General features: G+C 43.5%; 1 protein-coding gene across 1 annotated transcript; it reads left to right on the top strand.

Annotated features, from left to right (window-relative positions):
* The first annotated feature begins 6,039 nt into the window (after nucleotides 1-6,039).
* On the top strand, nucleotides 6,040-13,476 carry FASLG (Fas ligand). The gene is given in 6 exon segments (XM_063128781.1): nucleotides 6,040-6,115; nucleotides 6,886-6,980; nucleotides 6,982-7,428; nucleotides 7,618-7,663; nucleotides 9,329-9,382; nucleotides 13,018-13,476. Coding segments are annotated over 6 exon segments (1,113 nt in total). The 3' UTR covers nucleotides 13,413-13,476.
* Nucleotides 13,477-18,184: the final 4,708 nt, after the last annotated feature.

Genomic DNA, 18,184 nt, shown 5'->3' with positions numbered 1-18,184 from the left:
ATTAGCTGTATTTCCAGGGGATGCACTCAGGCTCATACCTCCCCCTCTTTGGAGAAGGGTGCAGCATGTGTGTGTATGGGAGAGTGGGGAGTGGGGGACAGTATGAAACAGGCAGGTATGAGGGAGACAAGTACACAAGCAAGAGTGAAGGGACAAAAAGAGGAGGGACAAGGAATTTTTTTAGGGAAAGGGAGAAAAGAGAGAGGAAGAGATTCTTGTCTGTCCTTTGCTCAGAAGCAGTGGAGAGCATTGTACACACTGAAGTCTACTTGACAAAATGCTGTCTGAAGGCTTTTTTCAGTTTCAGTTTCCTTAAATTGTAACTTTTTTTAAAAAAAGTAGTATACCTAGTGAAACAGAACATCATTGTTTTCTGTTTCAGTAATGCAATGCTAATAAATTCTGGTAGTAAACAGAAGGCAGAAGGCACAGTGGTATGGAAGAATTTAATAGGTGTTAATGGTCAAATTGTTCCACTTCTTGTGGAACTCTTGAAGCATACAGGCCAGACCACAAATTGCTGTGGGCAGAAAAAACTCACTATTTCCAGATGGAGGTCATTCTTGCTCAGCTTGGTGCTGGTGGCATAATCACTGGTGGGTGTACTTTTGTCTTTGGCGAAGGTATACTCCTGACTCATTAGGTTTGAGAGAGGCAACACTTTTACAAAGCGATTGTTGCCTCTGTTAAAACAGAGATTTAGAACATGTTTATATTGTTTCAGATAACTGCTTGATCCGAAGTGGCAGACATGATCCAAATTGTGTGTACATCAAGGGCAGTGATGCCTTTCTTTAATAACTCTCAACTCTCCTATTGTCCATCTATCTCTAGCCTTAGTGAATATACAGGCTAGGAAAGGGTGGGTGTAGTTACTTTGATATAGCACTCGGTGTAATCTTTCACTCCATTTATTTCAGCTGGAGGGTTAAGGCATTGACCAGGTTCTTTGTCCCAGCCAATGCCTTTGGGGATCTATGCTGGCATAGCACCAAGTTATTCTGGCATAACCGCAACGATGCAACCCCGCTGGTGCAGCCTCCCCCGCCCCAAAGCTGCATTGGGGGTATGTTGGGAGTAGCCTGAGATGGCAGATCTGTCAAAGCCATTTACATGGACTTCTTTTTCCGCCACTAACTCCATTTTATGCCAGTTTCAGGGTTTGGGGGGGGGGGCGTTATTTTTAAAAAGTGTGTATTTTTATGCTCCTTTTTCAAATTGTGAAATATTTGTGTGTAGCCCTGCACAATCAGGGTTCCCAGTAACCCAGCAAGTGCTGCCCAGGTGAATACAGCTGTATTCCTGTAAGTGCTCCTTTCAGACCTAGATGTCAGGATGGGGCCAGGGGGCATGATCCCATTCTGTCTCTGCAGAGGCCACCAGTGAGGGAGGAAGCAGCAGCCAGGCACCTCTCCATCGTGCCTGGGTCCAGTTCCAGCTGAGAGCCCCCTCCCTCCTGCTACCAGCTGACACTGCAGAGGCCACCAGTGAGGGAGGAAGCAGCAGGCAGGCACCTCTCCATCGTGCCTGGGTCCAGCTCCAGCTGAGAGCCCCCTCCCTCCTGCTGCCAACTGTCAACTAACTGCTGAACTTTACAACTAAGATTGTAGTGCCTGAATTTGCTTTCCTTTCCCCCCTCCTCCTTCTCCCTCTCAATCCTCTTTCCTTTTGTGTCATGTCTTTTAGATTGAAAGCCTGTGGGCAGGGGCTGTCAAGAAATACTTTTGTAAGCCACCGTGAGAGCCTGTTTTGGCTGAATGGCAGCATAAAAATGCTTAAATAAATAAATAAATATGTGAAAGGAACAACCAAAAGGGGCTTAACACTACAGCTAATCATAGTATTATGATCATCCCATTTCTTTGAGCATAGAGAAGTTTTCAAGGTGAAGCACTTATCCAGGTTTGGTTTCCTTTGGAAAGAGGTAACTAGATGTTTTGTAATATTAATCTCAAATATACATGTTGAGTATAGGTGGAGGTATCTCTTTAATATTCCAACAGACAGCTCAAGTCCACTGCTCCCACATTAGGGGGGCGGGAGAGAGAGAGAGACCCAGCAACCCAAAACTGCTGTACAGCCTTCAAAGTGTGACTTCTGCAAATGTCTCTCATGTATCTTCTCCACTTCTGGGAATTGTGTATTGGTTAAACTATCCTTTCTCCTGTTGTTAGCAGTGACTCCCATGCAAGAGACACAAGGGCAAGTTGCAGTGCAGAAAGACTGCTAGGTCATTGGAACTTCGGGCCAAATACTTGTCTTGCAGGATCAGAGCCTAGCCACATGGTGCAGTAGAAACAGAAACTACAAATGGTCTAGCACTGCCCAGAGTTTACAAAGAAGAAGAAAAAATACATGCTTTGTTTTGAGGGAGCACTGCAGTCTGTCCAGGTACTGTGAGCGTGGTGGCAGCAGAAGCAGTGTGTGCTGATTCCTAGAGTAATATAGGAGATGGAAGATTCTTACAGTAATAAAGGAGCTGGCAGAAGAACTCTCAGAACCACCGTCTATTATCTTTGTGAAATCGTGGAAGACAGGTGAAGTGCCGGATGACTGGAGGAGGGCTAATGTTGTCCCTATCTTCCAAAAGGAGGAACCTGGAAACTACAGACCAGTTAGTTTGACATCAAGCCTGGGAAAAATTTGAAGGAGATTATAAAGAAGCCAATCAGTAAGAATCTTGAAAACAGTGCACTGATTATGAGAAGCCAGTATGGATTTGAAAACTAAAATAATGCTATTTTGGGCTGCATTAATAGAAGTATAACTTCCAAATAGCGTGAAGTACTGGTTCCCCTCTATTCAGCAATGGTTAGGCCTCAACTTGAGTACTGAGTCCAATTCTTGGCACCACATTTCAAGAAGGATGCAGACAAGCTAGAGGAGGTTCAGAGGAGGACGACAAGGTTGATCAGGGGTCGGCAAACAAAGCTCTATGAAGAGAGACTGAAACAACTGGGAATGTTTAGCCTGGAGAAGAGAAGACTGAGGGGAGACATGATAGCGCTCTTCAAATACTTGAAAGGTTGTCACACAGAGGAGGGCCAGGATCTCTTCCTGATCATCCCAAAGTGCAGGACACAGAATAATGGGCTCAAGTTACAGTAAGCCAGTTTCCGGCTAGACATAAGGAAAAACTTCCTGACTGTTAGAGCAGTACAACAATAGAACCAGTTACCAATTTTATTTATTTATTTATTTATTTATTACATTTTTATACCGCCCAATAGCTGAAGTTCTCTGGGCAGTTCACAAAAATTAAAACCACGAAGAGAATAAAACAACCAACTATCTAAAAACACAAATACAAAATACAATATAAAAAGCACAACCAGGATAAAACCACACAGCAGAAATTGATATGTTAGAATACAGAATTAACACAGCAAAGTTTAAATTTAAGTTAAATTAGGTGTTAAAATACTGAGAAAATAAAAAGCTCTTCAGCTGGCGACGAAAGGAATACAGCGTAGGCGCCAGGTGAACCTCTCTGGGGAGCTCATTCCACAGCCGGGATGCCATGGCAGAGAAAGCCCTCCTCCTAGTAGCCACCTGTCTCACTTCCTTTGGCAGGGGCTCACAGAGAAGGACTCCTGTGGATGATCCTAAGGTCTGGGCAGGCACATATGGAAGGAGGCGTTCCTTCAAATAACCTGGCCCCAAGCCATTTAGGTCTTTGAATGTTAGTACCAGCACTTTGAATCGGGCCCAGACCTGGACTGGCAGCCAGTGAAGTTGTGGTCTTGCCAGCCAGTCCCTGTTAATAAACGGGCTGCCCTGTTTTGTACCAGCTGAAGTTTCCAGACCATTTTCAAAGGCAGCCCCACGTATAACGCATTGCAGTAATCCAAACGAGAGGTTATCAGAGCATGGATAACTGTAGCTAGGCTATCACTATCCAGATAAGGGCGTAGTTGGTATATCAGCCTAAGCTGATAAAAGGTGCTCTTTGCCACCGAGTTCACCTGTGCCTCAAGTGACAGTTCTGGATCCAGGAGCACCCCCAAACTATGGACCCAATCCTTTAGGGAGAGTGCAACCCCGTCCAGGACAGGGCAAACATCACCTCGCTGGACAGATGAACTAGGGTGACCATATTTGGGAAACCAAAAAAGAGGACACCTAGTGTGTGTGTGTGGGGAGCAGCTTTCTGAGTCCTGCAGAAACTACGTTATTCCCCTGCCACCTTAAAGAACCCGATTGGAGTGGAGGAGGGGAAAGGCTTTCATTCTGCACCACCACCATCCACTCCAATTGGGGCCTTTTCTATAACATCCACGAATGACCCACTTTCCCCTTTAAGACCTCAATTGGAGCTCGGGGTGGGGGAATGATGTGCCTCAAGAAAGCATGTCACTCTCTCCTGCCATGCTAATGGCAGCCTTAAAGAGGAAGGTGTGTCATTCCAGGACATTATTGAAAATGATAGAAAATCCCCCCTGACACCATGGAAAGAACAAAAACCAGGACAAATCCGGGGAAATCCTGACAGTTGGTCACCCTAGATGAACTACCCACTAACAGTACCTCCATCTTGTCTGGATTGTTGTCTTGTCTCAGTTTGTTAAAGAGAGGTTGTGGGCTCTCCCACACTAGAGGCATTCAAGAGGCAGCTGGACAACCATCTGTCAGGGATGCTTTAAGGTGGATTCCTGCACTGAGCAGGGGGTTGGACTCAATGGCCTTATAAGCCCCTTCCAAATGTACTATTCTATGATTCTATGCTTTTTTTAAAAAAAAGCCTGCTCTCTGTTGGTTCTGTGAACTTACGTAACCTAAATTCTCTCTCTATCCCTCTCTTGCAGTAATTCTGTTTAATTGCTGCTGCCTCAGTTTGCCTGGGTGTGAAATGGGTTTCTTCCTCTCCCTCCACTCTTGCTATCACAAATTGCTTTCTCTGTGTTGTTTTTCTGGAGAAATTTCTAAGAGGTGTGTTGAGCTGTGTAGCAAAACACTTGCGTGCAGCAAAGTAGGTATCCTTGGGTCCACCTCCAGCGAGCCCCTTGGCTCTGCCTCCATTAATTCTGCTTTCCACCCCACTGGTTTCCACGAGTTTCCACTGGGGGAAATTGCACATATTTGCCTGTGTAGAGCGAGATAGAAGCCAATTCATTGATCTTGCTTTCAAAACTCTCCCTGTCACTGATGTTGTTCAATCAAAGCTTGGCCTGTTCCAATAGTTTTCTATCTTTAATGGGATCCTTTCCCCATTCTAGTATGTTCTTCATCCCAGTTGTCCTGAGGATGACACTGTCTCTGGAAAGGGGGCTCAGGAGCTACTCCACCACTGCAAGTCATCAGAGTTTGGAGTCCCATGTATTTTATCCACCCTCAGTCTCTGGTCTCATTTGTAGTCACACAGTGAAGATGGATTTGCAGTCAATTCTTTTTATTATGCAAGCCACAGCCAGATCAACAGTGCCTCAGGTTACAATTGTAATCCACAAAGAGCAATGCGGAGTTAAATTCTTCAGTCGGCTTGGCGTAATACAATACTAATTAGACCACAGGTTAATCTTTGGTTAAAGCACCACCAGCTGTCTCTTTGCAACCTGAGTGGCTTTCTAAATCCCACCATCAGGGTGGGTCTTCCCAGAGGGACCTTTCTGGGGTGCCAGGTGTTTGGAACGCTTCACGACCTGGTGTTGCGCCTCCTCCTGACTGCTGTCTAATTCTTGGGCCCTTTACTCCTAACTTCTCTTCCTTGATATGATTCTGCATTCCCATGGGTTGAGAGAGCCCTGGCTGGCTATCATCCAATTGGTTAATCTGCATCTGGACAAACGGCTCTGTTATTCTCACCTGTGCCGTGACGGTTTGACAACCCTTTCCCCATGCTCTCTGTCTGACTACAAATCCATTCCCACATCTTCCTGGGTGCTTCCGTAGAGGTGTTGGGACCAATCCTTAGACCTCTGTCTGCTTAAGTTTTAGCAAGAGCAAGGTGGCAGGCTCTTCACATCTCAGGATCTTTCCAGTTACTTCTAGCATAGCAGGCTACTTCATTGGGGTATATGAAGTAGATGTGAGTAAGGATGGATGGATAATGAGGACTACCGACACAATAAGCTGCAGGCAGAGCAGCAAAGACTTTATATTATATTGACTTCTGAAGGTATAGGGCTGCTTTTCTGCATAAAAGTTTTCAAAGTAGCTTACAACTCTCAGATGAACGGGGGAGGTGCTGGTGGACCAGATGAAGGGAGCTAGGCAAAATGACAGTCATCCCAGTCTAAAGCATGTGAAGGCCAGATAATTAGCTAAAGGGTACAATTATTGTTCTGCTTTGAATTTTGCTGCTGGAAATGCAGAAGATCCCAACTATGCTGATGCTGTAGCAGGGTAAGCGGGATAAATGGTTCTGCCCATTTATTAAGTCCATTAACAAAAAATGTTTTTGTTTTTTGTTTTAAAAAGTACCTTAGACAGTCAAAGGGAGACCATCACCATACGATCCAAATAAAGATGATATTTCTTTATTAAATGTTAGAATATATTAAAGAGAAGGAAAAGAAAAAGACAAATATGTAGTTTTATGGAGCTTCTAAAAATAAGCAGCCCAGGTAATAATCACATTCCATATCGATGCAGTGGAGTAAAGAAATGAAGCAAGGAGGACTGTAAAGAGTTCTTTAAAAATTTAAGCAGGGAAAGGCAAGAAAATATGGCACTGAAAGAACAGCAAGATCCAAGTACTAGACTAGATGTATAATTTCAAACAGATGTTCAGATTTTTAAGGTGGGAGATCAAAAAGAACAATGACAGAAAAAGTCTACTTGGTCAAATGAGATGGCCCAACCAAAAACTAATCAGAAGCAAAATAATACTTCGCTTCTTCCTCAATAGCTTTCACTGAGCTTGCTTGAGTAGATTTTGCATTACAGTTGTGGGAGTTGCCTCGGGGCTCGCTCTTGCTCCCTGCGCTGTGCAGGCAGGGCTGAGTTATCTTGCATCAGAGCAGTGGGTGGAAGCTCTGAGGTTTTCTGCTGTCAACCAAAGAGCTTTTTTCAGTGTTGGGTGCAGGTGCTGAATGGGGACTCAGGGCAGGAAGAGAGCACTCCTCTGACGCAGCATCTGAGCTCGGCCCAACAAGTGAAGAACGCAGAGACAGGTTTCTTCACTCCATGCATCTTTCTGACATGCAGCAGAGCCAGCATTTTATCTACCCGCAGGTCTTCTGGACAAGCAGCAGTGCAGTTTCTAGCTCTGACTGTGCCCCAACAAGGTTGTGCCCCAATGGGACTGTGCCCCATCAGGATATTTGCCTGCCTTTGCCAGAAAGGAAAAAGCAGAGGCACAACAACAGAGATGGTACACGGCTCTGTTTCCTAGTGGTTGTTCTGCTGACCCTGCTAGCTCTCACTGGGGTTGGGTTAGCAATGTTTCAGATTTACCATCTGCAGCAGGAGCTTGATGCACTGAGAGAGGTAAAACCTGTTCACTTAGTAGTGGCCTAAAAAAAGCCAGGAGAATATGCCTGGGATGCTGGAAGATGGGAATCCAGTGCCACTGATGTCTGCCTGGATTTGCACCTCTTAAGGATGGGGCCCTTCATTTAAAATTGTTTGGGGTGGTTTTCCTTCCCAAGTGTGAATCTCTGCCTCTTACCTTGACAGCTTTCCACATCTGGACATGTGCCTCAATCTCCAGAGATGCTCAAAGGTGAGTAATCCTTGTCCAGGGATGGGAGGGAAGGCAGCAGCACAAAAATCAGTCACGTGTCTCCTGTGCTGTTCTGCGTGCATTTGCACTTCTTCTAACCTTCATTTTACTTTGCCTGACACACTAACTGTATGCTTCTGGGGCTTGTAGCTCTGGCCTCTGACTAAAGCAAATGTGCACCATCTTGGTTATCAGGTCACCCACCGCTCATTACTTGAGAGACATCATAAATGAAACTGCCAGATCGGTGTCAGATAAATGCTGATTTCAGATTAATATTTCTCTTTCTGAATCCCCAGAATTTGCACTGCTTTGGAAGAATAGGGGTATTTCTGGAAGGGTCAGTTTTATCTACTACTCTATGGGACAAGTATCCTATGGAGCAGGTATATGGAGTTGATTGGAGAGTATACTGGATTTTGTCTTAATCAAATATAACTGTCTAGGCTGTCATTTCTCCTACTGTCTGCATGATAGTTTGAAAAATGTAAAAGCTTTTTTTTTAAAATTAAAGAATTTGGAAATAGATTCAACAGCCAATTTGTGGTATACTGGATGGAGTGCTGGATTCTGGCAGTCTAGCTCCTCAATTCCTGAGATGGAGGCATAGCATTCAGTTCCAGAGAGATTAAGTCTTCCTCCCGCAACCAGCTAAAAAGTGGATGGCTTGAGTGCCATCTTTGAATGCCAAAGAGCTCTCAGCAATCTGCAGTGGCTGTCTAGATGTGCCATCACACCGACTAATTTGAAAAGACGGGAGCTCAGGAAGGTTTGCTGCTTTGTTTTAACTGTGTAAGATTCTAGATAGAATGAGGTTGGAATTGAAAAGACCAGTTCTGCTCCTTTTTGTAATAGGCTGTTTTAATGCTGTGACTCTGCGTGAGTAGAGCATTAAACAGATTAGGGGTGTGCACGGACCCCCCGCTCCGCTTCACTTCCAGATCCGTGATTTTTGGATCGGGCCACTCCGCCCCACCCCCGCTCCACCCATGTCCGCTCCGCTCCGCTCAGAGCTCCGGATCCGGATCGGAGCTCCATTTCCCCCCCCCCCCGCAATAGGGTTGCATTGAAAGCTAAAAAAGTAAACAACTTTTTTTCTGTTCAAGTTAGAAACCTCATGTTTGGCACTATGACACCTCATGGGGGTATACACATGCACGCCAAGTTTCAAGGGAATCCCATCATCCCCTGATTTTGGGGGAATTTATGAAAATCGGGCACCCCATTCACACCCCTTTCCATAGCTCCGTCAATTTGCATGTTAGAAACCTCAAACTCAGCACCATGATAGCTTATCCATGTGTCCACATGGACGCCAAGTTTCAAGGCAATCCCATCATCCCCTGATTTTTGGGGAATTTTTGAAAATCGGGCACCCCATTCAGACCCCTTGGGATAGTTCCGTCCATTTGCATGTTAGAAACTAATAAACAACCAATTTGCCCATCTTCTGATCTAGCTATGTGGTCCTGATGCTTGCCATATCTTCGAATTAGGATATGCAGTCCAGTTCAATGATGCCTTAGGGCAGAGTAATTTCTGTCCTCACAGGCATCTGCCAAGCTTTCTGTTAAGCTTTTGGTTTCCTGTATCATTCATCACTCGTCCTGTGTCAAACTGGAATTCCTACTCAATCCCTTTTCCCCCCTCTCTACTGCACCATAGGATTTCTGAATGGGTCAGCAGAAAAGAAAGTCAAGAGGAGAGCACATTTAACAGGTGGGCAGCAAAATGCATAAAAAATTATCCTGCACCAGACAGTAATGGCATGAATGGCTGATACAGATAGGGAAACAAATAGGCTGATTGGGTTGATGTTCTTGTGGGTATGTAGGAAACTTGTTCTCACAACCAAATTAGACATTTGGCAGTCTCCACTGAACCTCTGAAAAGTGGCAGTAAAAGGCAGAATGCCTTGGAATGCTGAAGCAGCACCTGCTATTCCTTCCTCAGCACTCCTCCTTCACCCAGTGCTTTTCTCCCAGCTGTGGAAACAATATGTGCAGGGACCCTGACTGGGAAAAAGAAGCTGGGGAGGCAAAGGGCAGGCAAGAAGTAGAGGGTGGGGAAACAGCTAAGCATCGTTCTCTCCATAAATTGCATGCCCACCCACCCCCCTCTCTCTCTCTCTCTCTCTCTCTCTCTCTCTCTCTCACACACACACACACACACACACACACACACACACACACACTATTTTTTGAATGTGTGGAAGAGGCCTAGATTCCCTGACCTAGTGTGCCATCAAATGTGCAGTTTGGCCCTCAGGCCAAGATCAGACCTTCAAAGGGCTTCTGTAACTTTAAGCGCTGTATGCCAGACAACATTTCATCAAGTGTGGCATCCCCCCTTCACGACCATACTGCTGGAAGCTCCGACATGGTGCCTGTTGGCACCAATGTGCCCATGAGCATTTATCATGGTACCCGCCAGGCTCCTCAACCCTCCTGATCTTTATTTTATTTCTTAAGAATGTTCTGAATAGAAGGCACGTCAAAATGATGAGGGAAAAACACTACGTGAAACCAAAAAAAAGAAGAGATAGTCTCTAGTGTTAACAAGTAGAAAAGTTTTAATCTCTTTGTACAGATATCTCAAACGTTTAAAAATGTATTGTTGTTACAAGACTTTTTGAATAAAAGCTCGACGTTTCGGATCTACCGATCCTTCTTCAGGAGCTACGAACAAAAAAAATTGTTTTTGAACAATACATGTCATATTTATATTGAATATCATTATACATTATACACGAGAAAGAGTAAAAGTCTGAGAAAATAACATGAGGAGAACAAAAGGAAGAAAAATAAGAAAAAGAAAACAGAACAACACCTTTTCTTCTTTGTAATAGTAACTTAACCTTGACTGGAAAACATTAGTATTGTATATTTTTTTACAGCAATTTATTTATAACTTGAGATGGTGACCTTGGAGTCTGCATTATATAAATATGGGCTAACAGTTTTCAACTTGTAAACTTTGTTCAAATAACAGGATTTGTATTCTTAATTTTTTAATTTTTCCTGATAATTGTCTATGTGGGAAATTTTCTGGTTTTGTATATCCCCCTTTTTTGTCTATAGAGGTTTATTTCTAATTGTTAGACATAAAAAAGAAATAAACCTCTATAGACAAAAAGAGGGGATACGCAAACCCAGAAAATTTCCCACATAGACAATTATCACGAAAAATTAAAAAAATTAAGAATACAAATCCTGTTATTTGAACAAAGTTTACAAGTTGAAAGCTGTTAACCCATATTTATATAATGCAGACTCCAAGGTCACCATCTCAAGTTATAAATAAATTGCTGTAAAAAAATATACAATACTAATGTTTTCCAGTCAAGGTTAGGTTACTATTAATTACAATGAAGAAAAGGTGTTGTTCTGATTTCTTTTTCTTCCTTTTGTTCTCCTCTTGTTTTTTTCTCAGACTTTTACTCTTTCTTGTGTATGATGATATTCAATATAAATATGACATATGTTGTTCAAAAAAAAATATTTCTTTGTTCGTAGCTCCTGAAGAAGAATCGGCAGATGCGAAACGTCGAGCTTTTATTCAAAAAGTCTTGTAACAACAATAAATTTTTAAACATTTGATATATCTGTACAAAGAGATTAAAACTTTTCTACTTTTTAACACTAGAGACTACCTCTTCTTTCTTTTTTTTGGCTGAATAGTAGGCAGTCATGCCTTTTAACTAGAAGGGCTGCCCTCCAGCACTACCTTAATTTGATTCAAAAATGTGGTTTCTTGGTTTGGAGCCCAGATCCTACCTCTACCTTGTACTTAGCTACTTGGGCAAGTTACTTTTCTTTTCATCTCATTAGTTTACTTTCTAGGAAATGAGTGTTCTGTGACCAACCACACCCACAATGGCAGCCATTTTATGAATGGGCAAAGAACCCCCATGGCATTTTCAGGGAGTGCCCATGACAGTCGCAAAATCCCAACTGTGCTCACTGACCCAAAATGTTGGTGAGCCCTGCCATTCTATAGTGAGGGGAGATTTGCCATTTCCTATTTATGCAGCTCTCAAAGGTACTGGAGCTCTCCTGGGATCCAGATTTGTCAATCATGCAGACTATTATTTCTGTGTGCATTCAGGAGTTATGCTTTGTAATCATCATCGTGGTTTCTTTGACATCCTTGCTAAGAAAAGTGAGAGGACACCCAGGGCTCTCTGTATGTCTCCACATTTGAGGCCATTTGAGATTTTTAGATTTGAGCCTCACTTCAAAAGTTACAGTTCAGAAGCAGGAAAGGGGTTGTGTAAGTTGCTTATGCTCCTATTTCCCCTGATTGCTTAAGCTCCGTATTCAGGCAGCATGCATTCCTAAACCAGCTTGGCCCACACCAGCCAACTGTATGGGACTTTTTTTTTTAAAGGCATGTTTAAATGGCAGGTTCTCTCACTCCTGGTTTAGCATTTCATGGCTATAGTGGAAGTACGGAACAAGATGACCCAAAGAGAAGGGACAAGGTGACATTGTTAAGCCACTCTGTCATTGTACCTTTCATTGTGTAGGGATGTAGTTACCTTTCTTTCTTCCATGCAGACAAGACGTCATGTGCAGCTTAAGAGTGCTCCCCTGCCTCCTCCATTCCTTCCTACACACACACACACACAGTTGACTGCAGTTAGGCTCCTGAAATCTTTGTGGTGTTTTGGCAACTCAGCTTAATGTTGTGATAAATGGTAAGCCATAATAAATGACCATCTACCTAATCAATCAAGTACTGTGGTGTGGATGCTGCTGCCAGAGTTGGAAGGAAGCAAAGTTTTGGTGCATATCAGAGGCTGGTGCTAGTATGGCTCTGATAGCAGGAGCTAGAGCAGAAATCAGGCACGGGGCAAGGCAACCAGGGTGTTAGTCTAGGAGCAGAGAAGATAGAGGAAGGTTTACCCTGAGGTTCAGGAAAGGCCTGGCACCTGCTCTGAAAACACTGGCCATTGGTCAGCGCAAGCAACATCAGATCAGCGTTGCCAGAGAAGAGGGAAGGGCGGGATACCACGTGACTCTGGCATATAGGTAAGTAGAGGAATGGTGTCCTGGAACAAGCCCTACCCACTACAGGGATAGACTGGTTTGCATTTTGACCTAAAAGGAGGCGTACCAGGCTTTCAGGATCAAGGTTGTTTATTAGTCAGCACTAACTACAAATAACATCCAAACTGCCAAGGGAGCATCTGATTCAGCATCCTTCAGTGTTCTACAGATTAGAAATGCCAGTACTGTCCCAGAAACAGGATATCTTGTAGTACGTTGGGGTGGGGTGGGATGGGATGGGGCGGTTGAAAAATACAAGTCCTAGGTGTCTTTTATTTTCACAATGGCATCTAATGTTTCTAGGCAAAGCAAATCAGCAATCTCTTCCACTGGAATGGGAAAGTACCTATGGACATGCCTTCATCTCTGGTGTTCAGTATGAAAACAGGGGTCTAGTGATTGACGAAGCTGGCCTCTACTTTGTGTACTCCAAAGTGTTCTTCCGGGGTCGGGCCTGCACCGCCCAGCCTCTTAACCATGTCATCTTCAAGAGAAATCCAGCTTATCCCGACATCCAGGTGCTGATGGAGGACCAAAAGATGAACTACTGCATGACAATGCACATGTGGGGCAAAAGTAGCTACTTGGGTGCCTTGTTCAACCTTTCCAGGCAGGACAGTGTGTATGTGAGTGTCTCTGAAGTTAAACTGGTGAACTTTGAAGAGTCAAAAACCTTCTTTGGTTTATATATGCTTTAGAAAAAGCAGCAAACAAGCCTTCATCATATAGGCTACGTGGGAATTCTGAGCAACATGAGCACTAAGTGGGACAGATAAGTTTGGAATGTTATGGACTATAGCTGTTGCTTCTATGGCAGGCACCCATGAATTCACATTTGTCAGTGAGATAATCAAAGCAGCCCTGAAATGATTCTCCACAGATTTAAATAGAAAACTGTCTCACCCTGTTTTCTTTTGTCCGGAGCAAGGCAAGGATGCACAAGATGGCGTCAAGATAACCCCAAAGCCTCGCTCTGGAGTCACAGTGGAGGCATGGCTAAGCGGTGCCTGGTGGAAGGCGACCTGCAACCTCCACCAGGAAGAGGGCAGGGATGGCTCGGGTCTCTGGATGGCCACCCAGAAACCCCACGCTCCCTCCTCGGTTTCGGGATTACTCAACACCACCCTGGGGGAGGAAAAGCTCAGGGTTTCTGAGGGATGCTACAACAACTTTGCGCTGTGAATACCCCCTGCCCAGATATCTTAAAGCCCTACATGGTTTGCGTCCAGGTTACCTGCGGGATCGCCTTCTCCCATACAATCCGCCCTGCACACTCAGGTCCTCTGGGAAGAATTTACTTCAGCCAGCCAAAAATGGATTGACAACTGTTACCCAGAGCACCTTCTCTGCTTCCGCTCCCAGACTGGATTCGCCTTCCGGGAGAGATTTGCCAACTCAACAGTCTGTCTGAATAAAAAAAGCTATAAAGACTGATCTCTTCCGGCAAGCCTACCCAGTTGAATTTTAAGAAGTCTGGCTGTTATTTTAACAATGTATTAGTTTTATATGTTTTAAACAGTTTTATGTATTTTATAACATTTTTGTATTTTATGTTGTTCCCCACCTCAATCCAGAGGGAGAGGCGGGTAAGAAATAAAATTATTATTATTATTATTATTATTATTATTATTATTATTATTATTATTCCGCTCTCAGCAGAGCAGAGAATTTGTGGCATACATTTCTCAAACATAACAGCCAAATGTGGGCCCATGCATTAAGAGGTGTTATTGTTATGTTTTTATTGTATTTTAATGGGTGCCATTATTTTAATCTTTTTAAAATAATTTTTGTCAAACCCCCTTGAGTGACATTTTTGGTAGAAAGGTGGGATATAAATTACATAAATAAATATTGGTTTGTGTGGTAGCTGAAGTAAGATGGGAAAGAAAAGCTTCTTTGCAATTTTTTAAAGTACGACTATCTAGAAAGTCTGTTTTCATCCAATATTTATGTCTTAAGGATTGTTTGCTGCCTTCCCATGCATTTGTTTTCCCCTCAGATTATTTGAACATTCACAGGATTGTTGTCACTCATTGGTTACCCTTTAAAAATGTAGGCTATCCTTAAAGTATTTAGCTTTCCACCCCTTCATCTGACAGGCATCAATGGTTTTAAACTTCAAATTCTTAAATACTGCACATGTTTCTGTTTATGAGGTTTAAAACAAAGTTGACAACCAGTGCCACAGGGGGAGAGGGTTTATTCTTCCAGCCTTCTTCCTTGGCGCTATAGCTGGTTCAATAAGAGCCTTATCTGGAAATACCCCTGAATACACCTCCTTGGTCAGGATTGGTACCATTTTAATCATCACTGATGTGCAGCAGTGCCTGAACAGTTCAGACTGCATTATGAGTTTAATGTGAGATGGAACTTCAAGATTAAACAGCTGTGAAACTTTGTATAGGATTTGTTTCCTATGTATTTTGGGTTTTCTAGACTATTTTGATTAATTTTAATTGCTAAGGGATTAAAGATTTTAGCAGGTGAATATTCCCAATGCTCTGGGATCTTGGCCGCCTGGGTGGTGGTGGTGGTGGTGAGGCATTCTCTGCACTAAAATGGAGGTGAAATGGAAAACTCTGCTGTTCTAGTCAGCAAGCGTTCTATGTGGCAAAGGGGACACAGGCACTCCTAAAGCTGAAACATTTGCATTCTGAAATGGGAAAGGAAGGATAGGTCTGCTCCTCTACCTCACTTCTGTGAGGCCTGGCTCGTGAATGGAGAACTGCTAACATATGGCCATGGGGGTTCTGAGCGCTCTAATGTGCAGCAGCCAGTCTCTGGCTTGTTTCTAGGAAATGCATTTCTTTGAAAGGAGCCCATTTGTGGCTATAATTTGATGGTGAGTGTCTCACTGTGCTTTTAGGGATGGAAACCTAAGCTTGGTTTCCTCAGTCAAGAGACCTTGCTTCCTATTACAGAGCTCTTTGTCCATTTTTGAATGCACCAAAACCCTGTAGAATTATTTTTCTCTCTCTTGATGGGCTGTGTGAATTAGAAGCATTAATGGGAAAGAAATGCCCATTTTGTTCACAAAGGAGAAGGCTAGGGTTCAGTCTTTATTCTAGAGCGATTTCAAAGAGCATCTGATAGCTGAACTGTAGCCTAGACCAGGGGTGTCAAGGCTTAGGCCTGCAGGTCAAATCCAGTATGTGTAGGGTCCCAATCCAACCCTCCAAGGTTACCCAGATGGTTGTGTTTCCTTCCCCTGGCCCCAGCCCCTTTCCCATGACAGCTAGTTGAGTGGTGGTTTTGCAGCTTTTGTGTGTTTCTCCTAAGAGGTGCCTCTCTGTGACTAGCAGGAAGACATTTTAAACTACCCTATACAAGTATTGGGGGCTCACCCCTTTTGCCTTCAGCCCTGCCACCACTGGAATATGATCTCAGAGAGCTTCTCTAAAATTGAATTCAGCCCTCAAGCTGAAAGGTTCAACACACCAAGCCAAGACTAATTATTTCGTATCTGAATTTGGTTTTCTTGAGCATGAATAAAAGTAACTGCTCTTGAACATGTTGAGCTTTTAGCCCAGAGGTTCCTAGGACTGATTTGTAAGCGTTGGTGAATGAAAATCTTTTAAGAACTAACATCTATTCAGAACTAACATCAAGATAACCATTTACTAGGTTGTGGAAGCCTTCAAGAGGAGAAATTATCTCTCACACTTAAGACTGCTAACTCGCTTTCTGATGTGGCATCTTTTGATGTGGCAAAATGACATGCTGTAACATTAGTGTCACTGTCAATAAGAATTGGGTCAAAAGGATTCATTCTAGTCAAGGATGGCTCCAAATGCCCTGCTTGGGAGGGATGCATTTACTATCAGTTTGTATCCCCTTAAAGTTAACTTGGAGTGGGATGCCTGGAGAGGATGGTGGAATAGACTTTACCACTTCAGACTATGGGGGGAGGGGGACAGCACATTTCTAGTGGTCTTTGTGTTTAAACCACAACCCCCACCCTCCAAGTAGAAAATGAGCAAGCAAGGAACAGGCTGGGCAGGTTAGAACCTCTCTTTCTTTCTGATCAGGTATTTCGTTTGTTTTAATTACAGGGAGTTGTTTGTGTGAGGAAAGATCCAAAAATGGCATCCCCAACCTACAGTCCATTCAGCTACCCGTGTAAATCAGACCTGAGGGCCAAACAGTGTGACAATATTCACACAATTAGCTGTTCTGTGAATGGCGTTTTGAAAGTGCATTACAGGCACAGAGGGCCTGATTTGGATCAGGAACAGGAACATGGCATTAGGGGCGGGAGAGGGCTTTATCCCCCCCCACACACACACCCAGTTTTGATCCAGATGGGAGGGGAGAAGAATCTGTGGTAAGATCCACAGCCTAGGGCAATTTAAGACCCCCTCACTCCCAGGCAATAGCAAAGTCCACCCTGACCCTACAAGCAACGGGGGGAAAGTGGCCCTTGCCCAAGAACCCCTTTCAGCAGAGAGGAAAGGCTTAAACAGGGCAGCCACCTAAGCCTAGTCAACCACAAAAGTGCTGCAGTTCACGTTGTAGGAAATGTGCTCACACCAAGCAGTGACGTCACGGCCTGAGCAGCACAATGGAAGCCAGAGGGAGCCTTGTGGTTTGTGACACATTAACACCTATCAGTCGGAAACTTTGCCACATCAAACAGATCCTGCTATGCTCAACTGTGAGGGAGAGAGCCCTTGTTTTCATGCTTGTGGGCTGAGCAGATTAGTACAGAAGCAGTCAGAAGTAGAATTAAATTGTTGTGCATGTGCTGGTATCGGGGGCCCACATAGCTGCTTTTTGAGCTCAAATAATTGCTTTACCATTAATATGGTATTAATGGGAGATTCTCCAAACGCTTCCTGATGGCTGACTTTGAATAAGGATGCACAAGAATCTAAATTCTCCCTTTTAACCAGCATAGAACAGTAGTGTCTTCCCAAACTTGATGCACACAATCCCCTCTTCCCACGAGCTGTTCAATGGCATTTAGGATATCATTCTGCACCCCCCCCCCATAAAGGTGTGAGAATCAGAATACTAATACTGATCAAACAGTATATGTTACTTGTATAAAGCAAGGAAACAGATATATCCATCCTGCAAAATTTAAAAAATCACTGAACATCAGAATATCTGAAGGTCATCTAGTCCATCCCCCACTAAGCTGAGAATCTCAGGAAGAAAAATACTTTTCTAACAGGGTGGGGAAAGGGGGGAGTTCAAATGGTATTTTAAAGTGTCTTTAATACAGAAAATCCTTAAAGTCCAAAGGGTTTCAAGACTCCCAGTGTTCTTCCTCAGGGAGCTACAAAAATTCTTTAAATAATTAAAATTCAGTTATTCATATTACTGATTAAAATAAATATAATTGATAGCATGTAAAAATGTAAACAAGGTGTATATATATATATAGCTCCAACATAAAATATCTTATTCCAAGACAAAATAATTTCCCTAATCATATGCTTCCTTATTTTCATGGAGGTAATTT

The sequence above is a fragment of the Elgaria multicarinata genome, chromosome 1 (genome assembly GCF_023053635.1).
Source record: "Elgaria multicarinata webbii isolate HBS135686 ecotype San Diego chromosome 1, rElgMul1.1.pri, whole genome shotgun sequence".
In the NCBI taxonomy this organism is placed as follows: domain Eukaryota; kingdom Metazoa; phylum Chordata; class Lepidosauria; order Squamata; family Anguidae; genus Elgaria; species Elgaria multicarinata.
Note: the sequence above shows the minus strand (reverse complement) of the source record. Positions and strands in the feature narration are given on the sequence as shown.